Source organism: Anas platyrhynchos, chromosome 9 (assembly GCF_047663525.1).
Source record: "Anas platyrhynchos isolate ZD024472 breed Pekin duck chromosome 9, IASCAAS_PekinDuck_T2T, whole genome shotgun sequence".
Lineage (NCBI taxonomy): Eukaryota > Metazoa > Chordata > Aves > Anseriformes > Anatidae > Anas > Anas platyrhynchos.
The window spans coordinates 21796891-21821011 of NC_092595.1; the positions used below are offsets into that span (position 1 = coordinate 21796891).

General features: G+C 37.1%; 1 protein-coding gene across 3 annotated transcripts in view; it reads right to left on the reverse strand.

The window, feature by feature from the left end:
• CUL3 (cullin 3) overlaps positions 1-24121 on the reverse strand; it is a 53376-nt gene that overhangs the window by 12692 nt on the left and 16563 nt on the right. For all 3 annotated transcript variants that reach the window (XM_027464079.3, XM_072042252.1, XM_072042253.1), the window contains exons 3-9: positions 16694-16807; positions 10046-10206; positions 8783-8897; positions 7222-7450; positions 5456-5601; positions 2458-2634; positions 1328-1498 (exon numbers count right to left, since the gene is read on the reverse strand). In XM_027464079.3, the coding sequence (XP_027319880.1) occupies positions 1328-1498; positions 2458-2634; positions 5456-5601; positions 7222-7450; positions 8783-8897; positions 10046-10206; positions 16694-16807 (1113 nt within the window). The remainder of the gene's footprint in view (positions 1-1327; positions 1499-2457; positions 2635-5455; positions 5602-7221; positions 7451-8782; positions 8898-10045; positions 10207-16693; positions 16808-24121) is intronic.

Genomic DNA, 24121 nt, shown 5'->3' on the forward strand with positions numbered 1-24121 from the left:
TTTCTGTACATTTGGTAACCACGACCCTAATAATTACTTTCAGAACTTATGGACAAAACAGCTACACCTCATTTATTCACATAAGGATTTAACTAATAATACACAAATTGAAGCTTTTCTTCCTTCTCCTTTCTCTCATTACTGTATTATGGTATGTTTTCAGTATTCCTAGCTCATCTTAAAAGCTTATCAGACCAAGGTAAATGCTTTCACCTCCTTTTTAGCATAATGCTGAACAGAAAAAATAAAAATCTGTGTATCAGGAAACAAATTATCTGAAGTATATATTAATTTCAAGGTTTACTGCAGATTACCAAGTGAGATTACTAGATCTTTTTTAGGATCAGGGACATATGCATACATCAATACACGTGCACAAACGTGTATTTACTTCATGTATACCAGACTTTCTGCATATTTCTAGAATGGTTTTATGTATATGGTAAAGGCAAACATGTTACCTTCAGCATTCCAATCACTGGGCAAATTGTGAGAAAAGAACACAGTCTCAGTCTATTTGTCTTGCATCTGTATGCCCTATACCTTCAGAATTACCAGATAAGATGTGGATAGGTAATTGGTAAAGAATACTGATAATTTGGAGAAACCTGATGCAAAGAGATTGTATTTAATGATTAAAATATGAGGGTCAAAACTGAGAGTCAGAGAAGTTTGATTCTAAGATCAAATCAGTCAGGTGCAGAAGCCCCCTAGGCACTTAACACGCCACTTGGAAAGAAGCTGCATTAGAAGTTGCTTCAAGGATTGTCAGCCTTCAGGGCTTTCCCTTCTTAGGTCTAGGCCACTCTTATAATTTCATGTAAATTGAATGAAGAGAAATAAGGAAAATATGCTTCTAGACATTGGCTATGGAGATTTTTTTTTTTTCAATCTATCTCAAACTACGTTTAATGAAGAAGGCACTGAGCATTACCACTAGCCTGCAGGAGAAAGTAAAATTTAACAAAATTACACACAATCAAAAGAAATCCACTGTCAATAACAGAAGATCTACAATACAGCACAACCTTGTCTTCAAATCAAGTCAAGAAGTTCTCTCTTTCATGGAAATGTTTTTTTTAAATGAATTTTGAAAAAAAATATGTTTGTCTTCAAGATTGCTCTCCTATCACAGGTACTTTCCAGTATTTCCTTCCTTTTATTTCCACATAATCTTTCAGAAAAAAATTGTGTTTTCTTTTGGGGCTTTAAAAATCAAATCTGTATTTAACACCAAGATGGACTTTATGTATATATCCCTTATGTAAACCAAAGAAAGCATGTTTAAGAACTAAATGAAACAAGGTGTATATAGGTGTTACCTTACCTTTAATTTAGATATCATATTTTTCTCAGAGTCATCTGAAACGCTCTTGTTTGTGAGAAGTCTTCTTGCCAAGTGCTGTTTATAATACCGTTCAAAAACATCTTTCTCTTGCATAAACCTAAATAAAACCATTGCCTTATCCAAGATAGTTTCTACTTCTTGCTCTGTTAGCTGTAAAATAAATAATTTGCTGGTTTTAGTCTTCCAGTACAAATGTCCTCTACAAACAAGACACTTAAAGCAATTCACAGCAAGTATATGTAATAACAGTAGTCTGTAAAGAAACCAACATGTGAATAACAGAGCCACAAGAAGAGGGTTCGAACTCAATAAAAGGGAGAACATAGTAAGAGAAAAAAGCAAATGTGAGGGATTGAGAAGCAATGGATGGTTAAAATGCCTGGATAAATACAGTGGAAGTTCCTGGATAAATATAAATTTTGAAGTAAAAAAAAAAAAAAAAAAAAAAAAAAACACAGCTAGAAATCACTATTAGCAGTATGAAAAGTTAGCTCAGAATGAAAAACTTAAAAAAATTTAAGGTTCATTTTGCAAAGCCTGATTAGTGCTACAACAAATAAAATGATCACTTATTTTTATAAATATAATTTACTATTTCATTCCCAAAACCTAAGATACATGCAATAATATTCATCTTATAGTCCTCTGACATGTAAAAAAAACTAAAGACTATTTCCCCTAAAAAGGAGCTTAATTTGCAAGAGAAATTATTAGATATTGGGAATAACTACTGAACTATAAATATATTTAAGGCACTGAACAGGTTTCCGAGAGAACTGCATAATCTATTAATATTATTTTATTTTCAATGGAGTAACTGCCAGAAGTAATTCAAGTATAACGGCTTCAGAGATAAAGGACAAGCCACTAAACATCTATCTTGAGATATCCTTGTACCTAATGTAAGCTTAGCTTGAAAGCGTTAAGCGCTCAAATGTATTATACAGGGTTGTGTTTTTTTTTGTTGTTGTTTGTTTGCTTGTTTTCTAAAGGCAATGTTGCCTTTTACCTTAATATAAAAAAAAAAATCTCATAGAAATACCTTAGTTTAATCTGATCCAAGTTCACCAAGAAAAGAGTATGATCTTTTAATTTTATTTTATACTTACTCCCTTGACTCCTTTTTTCAGCTTATCATCAATAAATAATGAGAGGTACTCTGGAGACCTAGAGTTGAGGTTGAGGAAGTACTCAAAGTCACCCGCAATAGTTTGTTTGAAGAGTCGATCATTATTGAAAGATTCTTGCAGAAAGCGGTCAAACCTACTCTTCAAATCCAGTAAACCCTTTAAAAAAAAGAGTAGAACATTTTCACTGATTTGAAATTGTATGCTGTAAAACAGTAACAACAGATGAAGTTGTAGAGAAGGCCGTATCTACAGTCACAAGTTTTGCAATGCTGTCTGCACTCTGCATTGTTTGAAGCTATCTGAAATTTCATTTGTTTTTAAAACGTCCATACTGCAATAAGTCTCTTGCTGTAATAGGAGGCTACTCAAAGATTAATTTTTAACCACCCTTTTTAAGCAGGCTGATTTACTGCATTTTAAATCAACTACTAGGAGGATTTTTTGTACTTGTTAAGCCTTGTCTATGGTAAAATTGACAAAGTCACTATCCGAAATACAGGATATGAGAAAGAAAAGGATAAGTACCCATTAACTGTATCTCTGGAGCTACTAACCAAGTTTAAGCAGAAAACACGCCACAAAAATAGGCCAAGTCTTTTTATTTTTTTCTGCCTGCAGTTTCAATCCTGGGACACGTTCTGCATTATTTAGTCACATGTTTCTTACTGATCTTTAAGAATCACTGTGAACATACAAAAACTAGACACAAGCAAATGCTCTCCAGTTACCATAGTGTGAAGTTCACAGACCTGAACTGAACCATTTCTTTTGAGCTAAAGCATCAGATATTTGACATCATTTTTCAGGAGTGCACCATTTTAACCCAAAATTAAAACAACTTGGTGTAGAAAGGGAAAACATCTTAAAAGCACATAAGCATCCTGCTAAGCGTAAATGATACACAGTTTAGACATAACTAACACAGTATTCAAGGAGGAGGTACTGTGGGGTGGGGGGTCAGAATTTCGCACAGGAGTTAAATTTATCGTGGACAACTACTGGCCACACAAACTAGGTTAAATGATCAGGCTAAATGATCCTAGAGTCCTAGGTCTCCAAAGAGATTATATGTGGTTACTTAAAGAAGCCATTCAAGAATTACTCAAGGAAGAAGTAATGTTTCTTAGGAACTCACCATCTCACTTAAAGGAATGGTCTTTAGACAGGCTAATTAATGCGTATTAGAAATTTTAAATTCAAAGTAAATCCCACTATCTCTCTGTTTACCAAGGTTAGCTTATGTCTCCTCTCCAGGAGTACACGATCTGAACAACCTGGTGTTAAACAGGAGAAACTGTTAGTACCTTAAATTAAACAGCATTTCAACATCCCTTCAAATTATTATAAGAAGTTTTAAATCTAATCCCCTGGCAATGCTTTTGCAATCATCTCACCAATGATGCTGAGGGTTTGGTGATACCACGTTGCAGAAGCAGCAGTAGACTATGAAGATTATACATGTATTTTTTTTGGTACTGTAATACAGCTTCTCTGTCTTCTTACTGCTATTTAAGTTCTTGAAAGTTTCAGATGACCATGGTTGAGATGAGTAAGGTGGTTCCTCAATTCACAGGTATTTTTTCTCTTCTTCCATCGTGTCAATGGAAGTGGAGGCTGAACATGTTTGGGGGTTTAGCAGTAATCAAATTATCAATCCCTTCTTGAGGTCTTCATGAGATGGTTGCAGTACATACTGATGGGCTGCAGATGAGCTCTGCCAGAGCACATAAAATATGGTTGTAAGTCTTCTTCAGCTTCATCAGGTATTCATCTTTGTGGCAGGAAACACTGATAGCATCTTTATAATTAAGAATTTCACTTTCTCAACTCGATTTCTTAAGGGACCCCTTTAGGTCTATCAGAATTTAAAGGGAGTGAAAACTTAAAATAATCCAGACACTTATTTTCCACATTATTTGTGCCTTTTTTTAAAAAAAGAAATCATACCACCACAAAAACTTAACAGCTTGTAGTCAGTAAAAAATAAAAAAATTCAAAGGGCATTTTCTCTTCTTTTTAGCAATCCTTGGAGAGGTGTTCCTTGTCCAAGCTAGGTAAGAAGTTTGCTTCAGCATTGCCAGAAAATTGATAATCCAATCAAAAGTGTTTCTATACTCAAATGGCTTCTTATTATAGTAACCAGTTCTAGTAAAGTTATTGATTGATGAAATAAAACAGCAGAGATAATAGTTATACAACATTAAATGCTTCTCCTAAGGACCAGACATAAGAACTGCAACTACACTTAGAAAGAAAACGTATTTAATGAATACACAAACATTTTTACATCAAGTATAAAACATCTTCAGTTATGAAACGTTTCCTTGAAGTTCAATGAACTCTAAAGAACATAAAACCATCTTCTCAGAGACAATGGAAGGAAAGAAAAGAAGACAAATGCTCCTGAAGCGTATTTTGTGATCTTAATAAATTAATGCTACACAACTTCTTAGTGAGATGGAGAACAACAAAGAAAACTTTTTAATATGCAGTAGTGCTCGTCTCTCAGGGAGACCAAGAATAAAGCTAAGTAATTTAACAAAGAGTGAGAGGTAAACGTTGTAAATCACAAAAATCTTGCTGTGAAGTACTGGATCAATAAACATCAATAGCTAAAGTTACAGAAAATTAAATGAAATAGATGCTACAAAGCTACTTGGCATACAGCGCAATATGAAAGCAAATACCATTTAGGATAAATCAAGAAGTTCCCAGGAGTTTATAATAATTAGCCTGAATATTTTAATAAGAGCAGCTACCAAAAACACAAATAACGAGCACAAGCACCCAAACAACTTATGTAAAAAAAGGAGTTCTAAACAACTGAGAACTCAACGCATGTATGTCTTTAACAGAAGTATAAATGTAGCTTATTAAAAAACAACCACTTTTGAATCAATTTTAAGGTTTACTATATTAATCACGTTACTCTGGAGAACGTGGAAAAGACAGAAGAAAGTTAAAAATATTTCACTACCTGAATGTAGTCAACTGGATTCTTTCCTTCTCCCTCTTCAGAAACTAGTGCTTTGCCTTGCTCTCTCAAGTATGAGCTCATGCACTCGCACATTGTCTTCAGACCATTTGGCACACGGCTAAACAACTTATACATGCAAGCAAGATCTGCAAAGAAGAATGAGATACTATGCAGGACACTCTGCGTTCTGTACTTCTGTAACTCATTCATTTCATAGCAAAAAGAACAAACAGTAGAAGTTCTCCCACTTGAGCCATAAAAAGCATCTTGTAACAACAGCTCAGGCAGCTGAATCATCTGATGTCCCCTTTCCTTTACCCCTGAGAACATGCTGACTGCAGCAGCCACAGAAAATTATATTAAAAACAAAGGTTGCATTCAGTTATCTAGTCGAGTTTGTCTATAGTACGTCATCTGGTGTTGCTGATCCCTGGGCCCATTGCTTTAAAATATGGTGTGCTTGAAGCTTTGATAAAACTGTTTTGCAGTGGTATTTATGAACATATCTTTCAAGGTACCATCCCGCTATGAAATACTATGTTGAAACAAATAGGACAACACTAAGATGCTTGTTTCTGTAAAGCAAAAAAAATGCCACAAATACGAGTTTAATTCACACTTGTCTTATTGAATTTAATTCATTTTGTTGTGAAAGAATGCTCAACCACATAGATTGATACTGTTTTGTTTCATGTATCTAAAATTATGAGAAGTGACTTAACCTGACTTTCTAGAAGATACATCCATCCTTACACATCTCTTATGTACAATCTTATCTTCACAATGCAGCAAGTATTTCCTCTCTAGTATTTAACTAAATCAGATCAATGCCCATCAAAGTTAAATTCTTGTATCTTACAAATACCCTTCAATATGCTTGTCCTCTCAGTCTGAAGCCGATCTCAACTAGCTATTAAAGAAAAAAAAAGTTAAGTCTGGTAAGTCTTTCATTTTCAGTAAAGAAATTCCCTTTTCTTAAAGCTAAGAGTTTTGCTCACTTTGTCTCTCTGACTACCACCTAGTGATTGTGAAGGTTCTTTAAGGAACAAAAGCCATTAATCTAAGCAGCAAGTCTGTTCCTTTTCTTACAGCTTTAGTATGAAGACTGATCTCTAAATATAGCTACTACAATCACTCTTCGTTATGATGCTTTAGAATCTTAAGTTCTCTTTCCGTAACTTCTGTTCAGTCACTGCCTGTCCCATATCACCTTGCACTGCAGAAAACCTTACCAGACTGACCCCTTCTTTTTCCAGCACTCAGAATGCTTTTCATCCCTTAAGAAAGGAACAGACAACTTCTTCCTGCAACAAAGCCTTTTCCCTAAGAATTGGCTGTGCAATACATTGATTAAATAAGTCATTTACTCTAGCGCTTTTCAAGCAACAGCATGTCTCTGACCCCCAAAGAACAAGAAGAAAAATCAAAACAAACAAACCACAATAAAACACTTCGAATTTTGAAAGCTACACACTGGAAACACAAAAGGAATAAAACAGCTCATGGAAAACAGGTAAAGATCAGTACAAAAGATGTGTACTTTCTTACTAAATACTTGACTTACCAAAAAAACCAGAAACAAGTTAAAAATACAGTCCCCGTCTTAAAAGCCTTGGAAGTACCATTCTCAGAAGTTTGCAAAAGAAGGTCACCAAAGCATTTTCACAATTACATAGGAACACGAACTTTAAGCTCAGTTTATCCTATGTTTAAATCCAATAAGCAATATTGTAAGCATTTCTGTCTCCCATATGATGGGGTCTTACCTTCTGTCTTCCCATTTTTCAGCATATGAACTAGCCCAGAGTTCTCCATCTCCACTATAGTTTTCATATGCTTGGAAATAAGTTCCCTCTCAACAACTTTCACAATTGGTTCTTCTGTTGATTTATCCAGACAATGCATCACCCGTTCTATTTCTTCATTAATTCTAGCTTCTACTTTCTTTATATATACAGAAGCACTGTTTTCAGCTAAAAATTTCTGACTTTCCATCTGTGATTAACACAAATTAACATTTTAGATACTTTTTAAGGGTGGAAAAAGGAAATGTACTGGTTATTTCAGATCAGCATTCATCAACAAGTTAATTCACACCCAGCATGTCTAACAAATGAGACTACTGTACCTCCAGGATTTACATATACACTTCACACAAAATAAAGGTTCTAGTACACTTATTGTGTTACATACATATGGGGGTACATGGAATATGGATACAGTACTTTTCATGCTAAAACAAACTAAACCAACCTAGTATCCAGTGACCCACAGGAGTTTTAGCTACAGGTCAAAAGAAAACAGAAAAGTGGGGAGAGGGAAAAGGTAAAAATTCCTTTCAAATATCAGCTTGTGTTGTATTTATGAGCTGTGAGGATCAAGTTCTCATACTTGCTAAAGACAATGCTGACCACACTATTTCATATCAAATTGGTTTTGTCCACACTGGTCAGTGTAGTCTTCTAGAGAAAAGATACATATATATTATATTTTAAAGCCAGAGCTAAGGAATGAAACTCAAGGTCATTTCTAAATTTAATGTAGCAACAATAAAAAACAGAATGCAATGACTTCTGAAACTTGTGCAATGTAAATTTCTGATTTGCAAAGAAATTTAAGAGGAGAGGAAGGCAGTCGTCCAGCATGTGAATCAAGAGACTGACAAATTATCTTACCTAAGTACCCTCTAACACACTTTTACAATTTCTATCAATGCACGATTTAACTCAACCACCATTCAACTGGCTTTTTTTCCAGAAACAAGCTCACCAAAACAGTCAGAAAATATTTTAGATGTATTGTTTGGTGTTTGGTTAACATCTGGACAGCCACGTTGATGCACTTAATTACTTGACTCAGTTCATATTATTACAACATATAATTAAAAACAAACAACAGAGATGAAGAAGGAAGCAAAGCTTTCTCAAAGGCAGTTTGATAACTAGTCTCTGCTCTCCAATCCCTACCTGCATCCACTTGAACTTTCCATACCACTGATATCTCAAAAAAAACTTTTAAACCTAGAGACTGTGCTTACAACACCAAGACAGACTGAGCTGCAGGAAACAGCCCAAAGCATACACAAAAGATTAGCATGATGATTGCTTCAATTGTTATCATGTATCCATGTCTCACAATTACATTTGAATTATGGTAATTCTGTAAAAATTAGCGTTACTTTATCTCAAAGTTAGTCACATTTTCTTATTTTGTTTAAGAGAAGTTGGCTCACTTTACAAATAAATCGTGGTTGAGATACCACCAATTCTCAAAATTCCAAGCAGTGACAAAAGCATTCCAAATATGATAATTACAAGACTGTTGTACCTGAAAAAATTCTGCAGACATCTCCAAAAACGGAGCCTCAAAGTCTTCTTCATAGACTGACCTTCCTTCAAGACCTAGAATCATTAACATCTGGCAAGCATTTCTTATTGCGCCTCTGCCAAAAAGTAAGTTGTTAACAACTTGAGAAATCAACGTGCTTACAAGATAGAGAGTACACAGAATAACAACTCAGAAGATTTCAACTTAATTAAAACATACTGATAAAAACTCTATCCTAAATCTGTTTGCTACGACAGGTTTTCCAGAAGCTTACAGTAGCAAGATTCTTTGTTTCTGTTCTAAACTAAGGAGTTGACAATGTTTATTAAATACTTTAAACACAGTAATAGGGAAGCAGGCCTCAAGTTCTACCAACTCTGAAAACTATTAACAAGAATGTATTTCACCATCCATGAAAATAACCATGGAAAATGAAAATGACATATGCAGGTTTAAATTGAACAATTCAAAACAAATTTCTCTTGTTTTAAAACAAGGAATGAAAGCATATCTGCAAGTTAAGCATAGAAACAAATCAATAAAATACACAAACAAAAGAACTGTATCCAGGAAAAAATTCCACTTTCTGGCAGTCGGGGACAATATACAGCTGTTGCCAGGAAGTATTTTTCTCTTCATAAATTGCATGTTGGGCAATCTCAATCACAGAACTGCAGCCAAAGTAGCATGAAGTTTAGGTATCTCCACACCCAACAGCTGTCCTGAAACTGCAGAAGCACAAAAAACCTTGCAAATTTCAAGTTACTTCAGCTGCAGTATCTGAAGTGCGTGGTACAGAACTCCACATCTATAAACATGGCAAGAGAACAGGACGAGAAGGTTTTAAAGCTCGAAGACAACTGGACTACTAAGAAACACATGGTCTAAAACATTAGGAAGGGAAACAGAAGAAAAAAACAAAATGTCACAAAACAAGCAAAGCTAGAAGACTGAACAACAGCACAGAGGAAATAAAAGATAGCAAGGGGCAGAGAATTGTTAAACCTCCACTTTACGAACAAATACTGACACATGGTGGTAACAGAAATTTAACAAAAAGTTTAATAAAGACCACAAATACTAAAAATATTATGAGCTTCTCCATCTAGCTACTATGTTAAATTCTGGCACGAAGGAAAACATTTTTCCAGATTATGAAGCAATTTTCGCTTAAGTAATGACTTAGTTGCATACACTCTTGATTCACTCAGAAGTTGATGGGTGTCATTTATAACAGAAAGCAGTCACTTACAAACATCTTACCTGTCTACAACTTCTCCTTTCCTTTCTCTTGCAATCATATCCAGCAGAGTTTGCCGTAGATGATCCCTAATGCAGCCGTAGCGTACAACTTGATCTCGAAAAATAATCAAACCCAAGTTGTAGACATTCTCCACGTTATTTTGTTGCACATAGACACGGTCCTACAATGAAGGCATACATGGCAGTGAAATTCTAAATTCATCATGCCCAAGCTATTCAAAATCAAAAGAGATTGGTCATATTTGTGCTGTACAGATATAATCAAATTAATATTCTCTCCTTTCTTCATAAAAGGAAATTAATAACAATCTCAGAATCAGTCCCATTTTCTAAAATCTCATTTATATAGAAAGCCTACATTGTTTAGATTAAAAGCACAGCATTTATAACTAAAGCATGCCAGAACAAACCAATACCCTTGCCATTTTTAGCTGGGGGGTAGGAGAGCCCCCCAAATACTAAGAAAAACTCACGACATCATTTGAAAGAGGTTTTACTTATCTACACAATCCCCTTTCATCCACCTCCTTTACTTTAATGAAGAAATCAGTTTTTTCCCCTATCTCCAATACATACTCCTACCACTCCCTTCAGGTTCACAGTTCCTCCTCAATATTTAGTGAAATTTCCTGAGATAGCATCATTAGGTGAACTGACGACAAAGTAAATCCAAAATAAGAATAGTTAGTCAAAGTTTATGAATTGGTAATGTAAGTTGTTCATAAGGGCTTCTGTTGAACCCCCGTTTAAAAATTTGCTGCCATTCAACTTGAGCAAATATTTTGAAACTTGGTTGTTTCCTGAAAATCTCCTTGCCCTCCCCCAAAAAAAGAGAAAAGGGGAGAGTAGAAAGAATAAATCTATATTGAAGTATAAGAATTATTCTATCTTATCTCCTAGAAAAGCAGGAGCACTAATGAAATTAACTGACAGGCAGAAAATGTGTATGTTCACTTCATATCTAGGAGTGGTTAAGATCATTAAAACCACCAGAAATAAAAGTTTTTACAAACTATTTCTGAGGTGAGCAATAATGATTTTTTTTTTTTTTTTATTTCTGTAAGGACGATCCATTCCTCAAATGTAGTTGTTCAGGTTGTTACTGAAAATACTGCTTTGCTACCATTTAAGCCTCAGGATGCTCATATTAGTAGAAGTTAAAAAGAGTCCCATACCCCCTCACACATCTCCTTCTGACAAGGTTTTCTGAGAATGTACATAGCTAAAACAAAATAAATCAACAGCAAAACAAACTCTATAGAAAATGAAGGTCAATGATGGAATGGGAGTATGAACTACTCATTTCCCCACTAGGTCCATCAATTAACTTCTTAAGTGCTTTACCACACTCAGAAATGAACTGTAAAGTTACTCATACACACAGAAAACTTTTTTTTCTTAAGAAAAACTCATCCTTCAGACCATGGAAAAAAGAAATTATACAACTGGAAGTTCATACAAGTTCCACAATTGGAAGAAATTAGAAGGAATAAATCCTACAGCCTTTAGTATTTTAGCAGCTGAATGTACAAGGAAATATTATCCATGCAGGGATTACATAACAGATTGCCTCCTGATAACTAGATGAAAGTAAAATATGGGGTTCCGTATTCAGGAATGATTTTGCACTAACACCCTTCAGACAGGCAGCACCTAATTTCAGTGAAGCCAAAGGATGGAAAGAGATGGATACATACATACATACTCAGTGGTTCATGAAGCAAGCAGAGCCCTGCCTGAAACCAAAAAGTTTGCTCAGTTGGGTCTCAAGAAGTCAGTTCAGTGACACATGGTGGTCTAGATCCTTGGAAACCAATAACATTCTATTTCTTCCTGCTATTCAGGAAATAATGCTATTTATGTTACTCCCTTACTTCCCCACTAACATCCAGAAGACAAGTAAAGGTGATTCTGAAATAAGACAAGCTTAAACTACACTTTTAAACAGATGAAAGAAAACTAAAAAGAAGTGCCTAACATGCTATATACATATGTATTCTTCCCTCCACAAGTTATTTCCAAAGCATATTCAGGCCTCTGAAGCACAGGCAGCAGGGTATCAAAACGGATTAAAGCAATGGTTGTGACTCATCTGCATAGTTTCTGTTGTGGCAGCCCGTGCTGCACATTGCCCTTCCGAAATGAAGTCGTGGCTGCACTAGGAACTTTTTTCAATGTACTGGCAATGCCTCTTTAGTAAGCCAGACCATCTACAGCACCCAAACTAAGTGGCAGCATTAATGTTTCTGATATTGCAGATTTGCTCTCCCATGCTAACAGACCCTTTTTATTGTTGTTTACTGGAAGCTCTCCCAGCCTCCAGAAAAATAACCTCGGAGACAGGGAGCTTCATTTGAGAACAGGTTTGACTGACAAGGCTACATGCTCCTGAACAGCAATCACTTCCCATGGGGAGAAGCAGCAGGTGCTTAAAAGGTAAGAATAACTCTCAGGAGACAAGGGTGGAGTTTCAGACGGCAATTATTCAGAAACTACAGTGCTGCTTACACTGCAGAATAACTCTGATCTCAGCTGAAACAAGTTACCTATTGCACATCATCAACAGCCACATTCTGCACCACCTCTGCACAGATGCACTGCCTGGATGATGTTCAGCCTTTGGATACCGTTGTCTACAGCAAGCCTCTTTAATCCTAGTTCTGAAAATAAAACCACCACTTCTCCCTACTAGCTCCTGTGTGAGCCACAAGCAATAGGAGTCCTGTGTCCCGAGGTCACAAGCTGCGTGGCCAACCAGCCACTGCTAGCTTAAATCAGGGCAGCGGCTTCATGCACTGCACACCAAGGGAATGCTCTTCAAAATACACAACTGCATTCACAAGAGCAATTGCTCATTTCTGACAGTTTACCACCTATGCCTGTATACAGCTAGAGGTGTGGCTGCTGTGCTTACATACCTGAAATTGTTTTAAATTTAGCAAGTCCAAGTAGCGAGGAAGGGACACCAGAGAATCCAGTACAGCCCAGTTTCTGTACAATGCTCCAGCAATACTCACACTCTTAACTTACAAAACCACCAAACCAACTGCATCTCCTCTGCTACGGTTGCATGCAGCAGCTAATAAAACCTATTGTAGGTATGCTTACCTACAGCACAGCCATAAACAGGACTGCATTTCAAATACACGCGAACACAGTGCATGACTTCACTGCTGGAGCGTGTCTTAGTACGACTTCCCTTCGTGATGATGCTACTTCACACGGCTTCACAACTTCAGTGCTCACTGCTTGTGCAGCCAGTGCCATGAATTTAGTGTTACATCTACTCTGGCACTGATTATTGCAGCCTAGACACAAACCAAAAGGAAGAGTGCCAGCCTACATATAATGCAAAAACCAGCATCGCTACGTATACGTGAAACTCCATCAGGGTAAGTGGAATATCTGAAGAAGCCTAGATTTGCCTTCATTGCGCAATTCCAGGTTGCAAAACCTCACACTAGAACTACATCATGTAACAGACATGAAAACAAGCAAACTTGAACACAAGAGACAAGGTCATACTTTTTTTTTTTTTTTCAAATGCAATTGCAATGCAAGCTTTACAGCATCTTGAAGAGGAGGTTCTGAAGGTAGATGAAGTTCTGCCGTAAACCTCAAACTGCAAAGATACCTAAGTCTACAGATGAGTACTGTAATAATGCACAAACTACAATGTTACAAAACATACTTTTGTAAAACAAGCCTATTGAACTCATTTTCATTTCCGAAGTGGCGTATCCAAACAGAAGACAAGGATAGATGTGTCGGGCAGGTGTTTGTTTTGAATTATATAGTGAGCTAATGGTTCAAAATAGACTGGAAAACAAACACAGCATTAAAACAGATACAGCTTAGCTTAGGATGTACAATCACTAGGTTGAAGCAAGATTGTAAGAGAGTAAGATTAGAATTCAAGAGGACGTTAAATGTTATACTTTCACTGACGTCAAACTGTGGCTTCTTGGGTACCAATAGGTACAATTCCTGAAACTGATGGGTAAGCAATTGGGATGGCCTACAAAATAAGAGAAGGATTGGGTTATCCCTTATTATAAACACGATAATTGCATCTACTTCTCCTGACAGAACACAAGCATGTCAGTTAACAGTGCCTGGTGACTGTGTTTATGCAGTGATTTGTTTTATCTTAAAAACAACAACAAAAAAAACACATTTTTATTTAAAGAACTTTAGCTGTGCATGATTAAAGACACAAGCTACTCCGGCATAAGAACATTGCTATAAAACCACATTTAATTCAGACTCATCCCACAGAATAGCAAGACTTGCTTTATACAGTGCTTTATTTTAGAGCATTAAGGTCTTATCTTTGACAGATGTCCCTCCATCGTATAATTTTGTAGTACTAGCAGCTTTCTCAATCTTTTTGAATGAGCACATACTTAAAAATTGAAGTTTCCTGCTCCTAATCTCATTCTAATAAACAGAATTATGTTGACAACAGGATGTTCTAGTGACAAAAGTGAAACCTCAAATCTTTGAAGCTTGTCCAATTTTATACCATACCTTATGCTTCAATTTGTATCAAAGTGTGTATTTTCTCTGAAAACATGTCCTATGCTCCTCCAATTCAAAGAAAGGGCCAGAGTGTGCCCATTTTATCAGCTCCCTGCTTTAGATAATTCTATCTAATAAAGACTAATTTAATGATCATAAAGCCATGTTACATTATAGATGGTTAAACACATATAATGGCTCCTGAAGTTTGAGAAGTTTATACGAGCATTTTGGAAAAAAAAGTTAACATTTACTCTTATACTATGAAAATATTTATAGTAGATGTCTCTCTTCTGTTACTTTGGGTCTCATTTAGGTACAAGGTAAAAGCCTATAGGGAGACAAATCATTAGTCAAGTGGAAGCCCCACCAGAACACCTACTTGAAATAATTAAGAACAGTCAAACAGCACATGAAAGTCTACTCTAAAATGACCTACACTCCTAATTCCATGCTAGCTATATATTCCAGAGATATTTAATTTTTTTTATTATTCTGTACGAATTAGAATTAAGTTCATTTTGCACTTCAAATCTCCATCTTCTGAAGTTCCGGTGGAATCCAGCATCTTCTGTACTGAAAAGGTAAATAGTACATGGCTAAAACATAGCAGCTGCTCCCCTGGAAAGCTCTGGATTCCATAAAATCACAGAATGGTTGGGTTGGAAGGGACCTTCCACTAGACCAGGTTGCTCAAAGCAGCATCCAAACCTGGCTTTGAACACTTCCAGGGATGAAGCTCCATCTTACAATGTTTCTGGAAACTCACCACTAGTTTTGGTTGATTATTCTACTCATTAACCATTCTTCTGGGTATTATTTGTTTCATTTTCCATTTGAATTTATCCAGATGCACTTAACAGCAATTGTTTTTTATTCTTCCTTCACTAACAGATTAGACAATTCAGCATTTCTCCTAGTGAAGGCAATATATCTTCACCATACAAAATAATCCCTAAATCTTCCTTTTGGCAAGATAAGGCACACAGATCTAAGTGTCACTGAAGCATTTTATCCGGCCCTCTATATTTAGACTTGCAGTCTATTTCCAACTACAAAAAAAAAAAGCCAGGAAATCCATTTTAAAAAGTTTGAGCTATGTAGCTACAATAATTACTCAAAAATCTTCAGCATTTAGTAGCTTATTAACCAACAGGATTTCTTCACAGCTAATTTAGATAGGTTCAGTTTCATACTGTGAGATCTTTAATTGCTGCAAGAACTTAATTCCGCTTGTTAAGTAGATAAGAGTATAATCTCAGTCAAAAATCTTTTCTGATAATAAAAAATGAAGCACTACCTTTATCCCTCCCTGAGCAATACTGCACGAAGCACTATTTTTAGTGTGATGTTTTGGAATCAGAGATTTTACATTAAAAACAGTCTCTCAACATGTATTTCTTTTCCTTCTGAAGTTAACCCTAAAAAGTGTGTAAAAATATACTCTCCTGCATCCTCAGAGTATGCCCACCATTCTGGGAATTTAAACATACACGTACTATGTAAAGCATAACACAATCCAGATACAAGGCCTTCTCTCTTTAGAAACAACCGTTTCCATTAGCTGTCAGGTTAGGAATGTCTTTTTTTTTTTTCCACTTGTAAAATTACAACCATCCAACGAAAGATCAGACATTCATCTATGCATGCTGCTTAATTCTGTGCCGAGCTCCATATGAACAGCAAAACATGAGGTTTGAATTCAATCCTTACTGAAGGACACAAAACGTACCTAAGCAAAGCTATCTTCTTCAAAAAAACGTAAAGAATGACAAACATCATTTGTGCAGGCTTTACACCATCACACCTTCTACAGGAAGAAACCACCACTAGGTGAACAAAAATATGAAATTAACATTTGTAGCCTGCCAGAATCTTTTAAGAACTGCAAAATTCAACCAGTTTTCAAACATTCTTTCCTAGCAATGAGAAAAGAACTACCTAATTATAATTTTTTACATACTTGTAAAAATGGTCTCATATACATATGGAATTCAAAACAAGGGATTAAAAGAATCGTCTCAAGACTTAAGCATGCCTTACTTTTATCCCTCCAGCTCAATTGTTTACAGTTGTCAAAAAACAAGCAAGCATCAGGTTAAACATGTGAAAAAGCAAAACACCCACCATATACATCAGAATGTCTCTAATCATCACCATTGCTGTTTGATGATCATTCCATGCTTGGTTTAGTGTCTGTAAGAAGTTGTTATTCAAGGAGTTCAACACATCTTCTCGCACCTGAAGTGAAAAAGAATATATTGTCATAAACCCAAGTCGGTTTCCCCTTCATCATTTAAATCTTAACAAGCTCTGCTTCAGAAAAAAACAATTCTTCTCTTCTGTGAACTCTGAGTATCACAAACATGTTCATATTTTTCCTGGGTGCTAGCCAGCCCTGTATATACCCTTGTATATAACTTCAGGAGAAAAATAAGGCTTTATATAAGCAAGAAAAAAACGGTGTGAAAACAAGAGCTACAAAATAAAGGTGGATATAAAATTTCAATGGAATATCTGAAATTTCAAATGTTAAAAATATTTTCATATAACTTCTTAAAGGTTTAATTTCCTATGCTCTACTGTTACAATTAATGTCAACTGTACTATCACAAGTCATTTCAGAATATTGGGAAGTACCAGTAGATGTCATAAGCAGAAACAAGCACAGGTAGAAAATCAGACACAGCAACAGAAAAACAAGCCAAGAGAGCAGCAAATAGTTACAGCAAATAGCAGTTTGGAAAGAAGACATTCACTCAGTGAAGACCAGGCCCTCGTATTAATAGTCCAGAATTGCTAACAAGACTTCAGGGAACAAGAGAAAAGATCATCACTGTTTTTACTAATGCATTGTCTAGTTGATCTGTTCATCCCATCAACTCCAGGCTTTACTTCTTTCTGGTATTACTACTCCCTACTAATCAAAAAGAATATCTGGTTTTGTATTTTGATTTTCATGCAGTAGTCATGTACTAACGGTGCTCAAGCTTTCAACTCTTGCAAAAAATAAACCTGATGTAAAAAAAAAAATATATATATATATATATATATATATATATATATATATATATATTCCAGATTTAACAAAACATGTGAATTGAATTTTGAAATAACAAAGAATACATCCTGCCCTCTATCATTACCCCAAATCATGTGAATCTGCCCTCTGCTTTACGATAACCCCCTAAAAAACAGATACAGTCCAGGCATGTAAATGAATGGCCAATAAACCTCCAGGAGTCAGAGTATGTTCAACTTCCAGCCAGCAGCAAACACTCATTTTTTTCCTCCTTTATAATGAACCTGTCACAGTAAAAAAAAAACCAACAACAGCCAACAGATAACTATTAGGAAGAAAACACAAGAGCAAACAAAGACCAAACAATCAAGCAAAAACAACCTGATACCTTTTAAAGGTCAAAAAGTTTGATGTTTAGTTCAAGCTGACTTGTAGCAAACAATCAGTATACATCCTCCATACAGGATAAAACAGATCTAGTTTTACTTGTAACAATGACATAAAATCAAAGTTTTAATACAAATGTGGACAAACCTTTTCTCAACCCCACTTCCAAAAGAGGGAAGTAAACAGGCTAAGTAGGTAACAAAGAATAATAGAAGTAGCCTACAGAACTCTAGGTGTGAATGTAAAGATGAGAGACATCCTTTTAGGAGGACCCTCAATGGTGGTAAGTGCAAATGGGATATAGTTTCAAGTTCTTACAGCCCAGTAAAGCCCTATCTACACAGCTGGATTTTTGTGTAGCAATATGCAAGCATCATCGTAAGAGAGGGGACTGAAAAGAATGCACAAATTTGTACTTAACGTGTAAATGGTTCAATAAATAAAGGTTTATAGAACTGCTGAACACTTTTAGAGACTTCTGCCTTCCAAATAGACAGTTCGAAGGCTGCTGATTGTGTCAGACCACGTTCTAAACCTTAGCAGAATCGGGAACACTTGTTTTCTTTACTGGATAGTGACATTTCCTTTGCTCCTCTCAGGTCAAAATACAGCTAATTTACTAGAAAAATAGACCAGAGGCTGCTTTTTCTGCATGCTGGAGGAACTTCGTTGCAAATACATCTCAACAGTTTGGGACAATCTGCCGGTGCATGTGTGGTGCCATCGCTGCCCCCGCAGCTCTCCAGCCACGACCCCTTGCTGTGACAGGCAGAGCCCAGAACCAACACCCAACCGCTGCCAGCAGCTTCCTGCAGCGCTGGGGGGGGATCTCCTTCCCTCCCTGCACTACAACCTGCCCCCATCTGTGCTTCATGTCACGTTAAGTGTCCTATACCTTACAAGAGAGGCATGCTCAGGGGCCAGGCAGCAACAGTCCCGATCCAAGTTGATAGTTAAGACTGCAAGAATGCCCTGGCCAGCTCCTGATCCACCAATCCACGTCCCAGAGTCCTTGCACGCACACAAACACCCACACACCCGAGACACATCACTCTGTCATTTAAGCTTTATTAAGTTACTAGGCAAAAACAGTATACCAAAAAATAAAATCAGTCTGGCATGCGACTATATATACTCCAACAACTTAGAAAGGCAGACCAAAAACACAGCATGGCATTTCATCCAGACACTATGGCCTCTTCTCAATAAGCTGTAAAAGCTTATCCCAGTAATATTCACCCCGTTAACAGTAACTGAAACTAGCTTTGCTTGCAAGTTGTTCAAGGTTTTCTAAAATCTTCAAATTCCTGCTCTGCAGACATTCCTCTGCAAGGCCTCTCCTTGCTTTTGGAGAACACAGGATGCAGGTATAATGCAGTCAGTGCTGCCTGGCTGGCTCATTCTCTCTGTCAGTGACTGTCATTTACCCTTCAGTCTCCCAGACGCACGTGCTGCTGTCATCTAATCTATGTGGCTTTTAGCTAAAATAGAAATGTGCTTTAAAAACTTCATCAGCCTTGTAAAGAGTAAGCCAAACCTCCAAGAAAAAGAAGCATGATATCTTTGCTTTCACTCCTTAATCAATATGAAGAAACCTTGGAAAAGTAAATTATTTTGTGGACCAGCCACAGTAGTCAAACTTAGCAAAGAAAAACTAAAAGCGCAATTCATTTACAAGTACAGAGAATCGGGGTAGGGATCAATCAGTTTTACTCAAGTATATGAAAGACCATCAGAGGACACTTCAAAGATCTCTACAACACAGAGCTACCGTGCCTTTCTAATTGCACACATCCACCACAATAATCCTACCAGGTTAGCCAGCACCAGATCCCGTGTCAGCTGGTAACCAAACAGGGTGCTCACTGCCAGGTAGTGATTGCTTCCACGCAGACATGAGAGCTCTCGGACCCGCACCACCTTCCCTCTGTCCCACACCCTGTGCCATGCAGCTTGCTGAAAACATACTTTACATCCAGTGATGGGGCTGTATGGCACAAAGCCATGCTCGGATTCTCTCTGTAAAACTTGCCAGTGACACTCTTCTCAGCTTATTTTAAGCTGCAGACAGGTTTGGAAAAAAGTTCTTGTAGTTGCTACAAAAGACACCCTGATTGTTGTTTACAACAGCTGCCCAGTTACAATGTGTTGAATACATTCCTTGTACAGGCCACGAATGCACCCCTAGTACAGGAAGAGTACGATAAAGCACAACACACCACAGCCAAGCAAAAACCTGGAATAAAGCTGCTTCGGTGAATAAATGACTTTCAGTGTAAAAACACCTGGACATTGACACTTTTCTATGGAGAAGGAAGCCCTTCAGAGACAGCTGCTGCTCTTCTAAAGCCTTAGGAAAATTTCAGCCTGGAAAGTTTTATCAGCAGAACGTGAGGTTCAATTAACTCCGCTTGTAGTGAGTTCTGTAGCCATCTCTATAGTCCGGCAGTAACTGGCAGGCATAGCCAGCACAAACAGGACTGCCAAGGTCCAGTCTCAAAGTAAATTAGCAGCTTCATAATCTATGTAAGGTCTTGTATTTGCAATTAGGAAATCTTGCTTACGACTCTAGGCTCAATTATATTTTCTAATGGATATGGCTCCTAGGAAATACAGTACACACACACACATCTCTTAAGAATACTTTATGGCACGAACTTCCAATACTTTTAAGTAACTCTCTATTAAGTGCACACAAAGCAGGCTCATGGCCTAGCATCCTCTTACAGCGTCTTGATGCAGCAGCACGGAGAGTCCAAGGATGTGACCTGCAGCACTCTAAGGACAGGTTCACACAGACGGAGCCCCCTGAGGGGAGCAGCAGTACAGGAAGGCATTTTCTAACCTAAGACCTCAAGGTCCAAGAACTTTCATTACCAAATTTCATCTTGTACGGAAGTCCAAACAGTGCAACAGTCTGAAAATCAAGACAATATTTTAAAATGTTCAAGTTGCAACTAAGTTAGCAGGTTGACTGTGATGTTACCAGAAGTGTTTGTTCACCCCGCAGCTATTATCCTTTCAGATAAAAGAAAAAAACACAGAACACTGAAAACCATTGATTACTCTGAACTGCACTTGCTTTGTGTCTATTCCATCTGACCCTTCTGCCCTCCATATAATTGAAGACTCACACAAGAACATCCTAAAATATTAAGGACAGAAAGATAAGGGTAGACAATTCTTCATATCTTGTCAGCCAAGCGTACAGCGGACCCTAAAGCTCACTCATTCATCTCCTACACAACTCCTCATGCATAATTCCCCACCTAAAGCACAGACACTGTGGAAATCACCTCTTGGATTTCCTTGGAGGAGACACCTGTCTTCTCTCCGCAGCACCACAACAGCAAATGTTAAAGCCTGCCACAGATCACAGAGAGCCCCAGAGCAGACACGCTGCCTTTCATCCAAACCTGCCCCAGCACTCCCTAACGTTCCCCCTGCATCCAACAGTGACCCCAGGGATGACTGACTCTGTGCTCCTTACCGAAGGGCTTTCTTGGATGCCTTTCGTTACTACTACTGAGTTACTACAGGCACTGCCATTGATAAACTCCCTCAGCTGTATCAGCAAAGACTCTGCTGTAAAGCACCCTGGCATGCCAATGACAGGCAGCAAGGGAAGCGTTTGATAAGATTTCCGTATCCCACGAATCTCGTCCTGTTCAGTAAGGCTCTAGCACCTCCCCGACCCAGCCTGTTTCAGCCTGTGTAAGCGCAGGGCAGTCCTTGGCATTTCTGAATCTTTGATGTGCAGAATACTCCAGCAGCGTTATCACCTACCAAAAAATACTTCATTGGATTTGGCCAACAAATCGATCAATCAATCCCTCTGCCTCACGCACAATTTACAGAATTGATTTGAGGCTGAAACCGTCAAAATGAAGGGAATTTTAAAAACATTATCCTGCAAACTTCAGGCTTTTCCGTTGTAGTAAGTGATGTTAAAGAGCCGCAAACTAAGCTTTGTTGGCATTTTGTTGTTTGTTAAAATAATTTTACAACATTTATGTGTTGAAGGAACAGACAAGGGTCAAGACGTGAAGTGTCCACATCAAGCTAAAGCAATGCCAAATGACAAGAAGAGGAGCAATCAGGGAAACCTCAGATGCACAAGAATTCAATGTACCCTGTTTCATGCTTGAATTAAGGTAGAAGGTTTCAGTGCATTTTATTCATTTTTTAACTTGATTTTAGAGGTACTAAAAAATAATGTCAATATCCAGGCAAAGACAAGCTTCATAACGTTTTTATTCTGTGGTAAACACTCAGTTGCTGAGGACAGCGAACTCCTACCAATTACGTGGAGTAAGCTCCTTGGCTTCCTGCCTCCTTCACCAAGCACAGCGATCCTAACTGCAGGCTGCTGGGGTCTGCAACTTCAAAACCAAGCACCCTTCACAGGAACTTGCCTGTGTGCTTTCATCTTGTATGCTTGTACTGTGTTTGCACCTATCACTTTATTTACAACTCAACAGGCTGTGAAGACAGCACATGGCATTATGCTTTCTTGCTTAGACGTTAAATATTATTCTTTAGAGTTTCTTTCTAATAAAAATAATGGGTAAGTGCAACTTTCATCTAGCAATTACACAAGCACAAAAGGATAAATAGAGCTCTTAACAATACCTCACCAAAAATAAACTTTTGCTTCCCAAGCTTGGCAACAATTTTTAAAAACATCTGAATGCAGTGCCTCTGCTTAGTCTCTGCATCTACTCTTCATTAACCTGTGTGACTGGAATACTACAGGAAGGTAATTTTTTTTTGCAGGAAGATAACCAGTAGAGATGAACAAAAAGTAGCAATTCTGTCTGAAGGTTTCTTGCAATTCAAAATTTGCATTTTGTTCCTTCTAACCACTGCCTGCCTGTTCTTTACTACAACCTAACCATTTCTGAACATTTTCATTTTGGTGAAGTTGAACACATTTCATGAGCAACATTTCAGCTGGCAAAACTCCCCTCTTCTATACTCCAGCACCTTTGATTCTCTGAATGTAACTTTACAGAGATTTACGGCTAAAACTTGTATCGCTAACTAGCTACTTAACATCTAACAGAGAAGTGCTCTTGGAAAGAACCACTGAAAACACTATTCCTCTAAAATTTCTGTTCCATGAAGCGTGAGGTTAAACAAAAGCACTGTTTTATCTATTTTATAACAAGTACTAACAATAATGAGATGCCATTTCAGAACTGATCCTATTCTTAACAAACAACGAACTATTTTTTCATACTTCCAGCTATAACATGTACCTGAACGTAACATCCTCAAGCAAAGCCCACCAAAAGGAACAAGGCTTTGAATCCCCACTACTTTATTTTTATATTTTAAGTTTTATCCTAGAATCATTTAACTTATAGAAACTATCAGGCACTATCAGACATCTGAATAATATAGCTATTTTAACGTTAGGGCATTTAGCTACTAAAACTCAGTATTTATTCCTTCTATTTAAAACAAAACTTTGGCTCATCTGTTTTTCTGTTACCCATGTACACAGATACCCTTTGATTAATCACGTTAAAGATCAGAGTACTATAGCACTGGAAAAAAATCATCAGAAAAATTAGGATTAAGCATCAGAAAGGCATTTCTCTGCACTAATATCTGTACAAGCCTCTCAGGCAGCGCAGTGATAGCACAAACTCGCAGGATCTCCTGCTCTTCTGTCACTTTGCCACAGTTAATGCCTCAGAATAGTGTTTTTGCATAAGGATAATTTAAATAGAATAGTTAGAAAGAAAGACAAGCAGCTTTCTTCAAATTAAACCAGGATAAACTCAAACCTAAGAAAAAAAGTTTAATGTCCTAATTATTATTAAATGTAGACTATAAAAACACAGGCATATACACAAACAAGGCACAGAAAGCCTCAGGAACGTAGCTATTATGAAAACAGAAGTGCTCAAGACTCACAAATGCACTACAATTAGAGTCATAAAATATTTAGCCATTTCACACAGGACGTTTCCTCTCATGCAAATGGTTAAAAAGCCAACACACACCGACACATAAAGCAGGTTTTAGACTAGGTTTTAGACTATGCTTATCAGAACCATACCTTTAAAAACTAAGATTTTAGGAAAGAGCTGATTTTCACCTGTGCCACAGCAACAGCACTTCCATGCATAGTGACA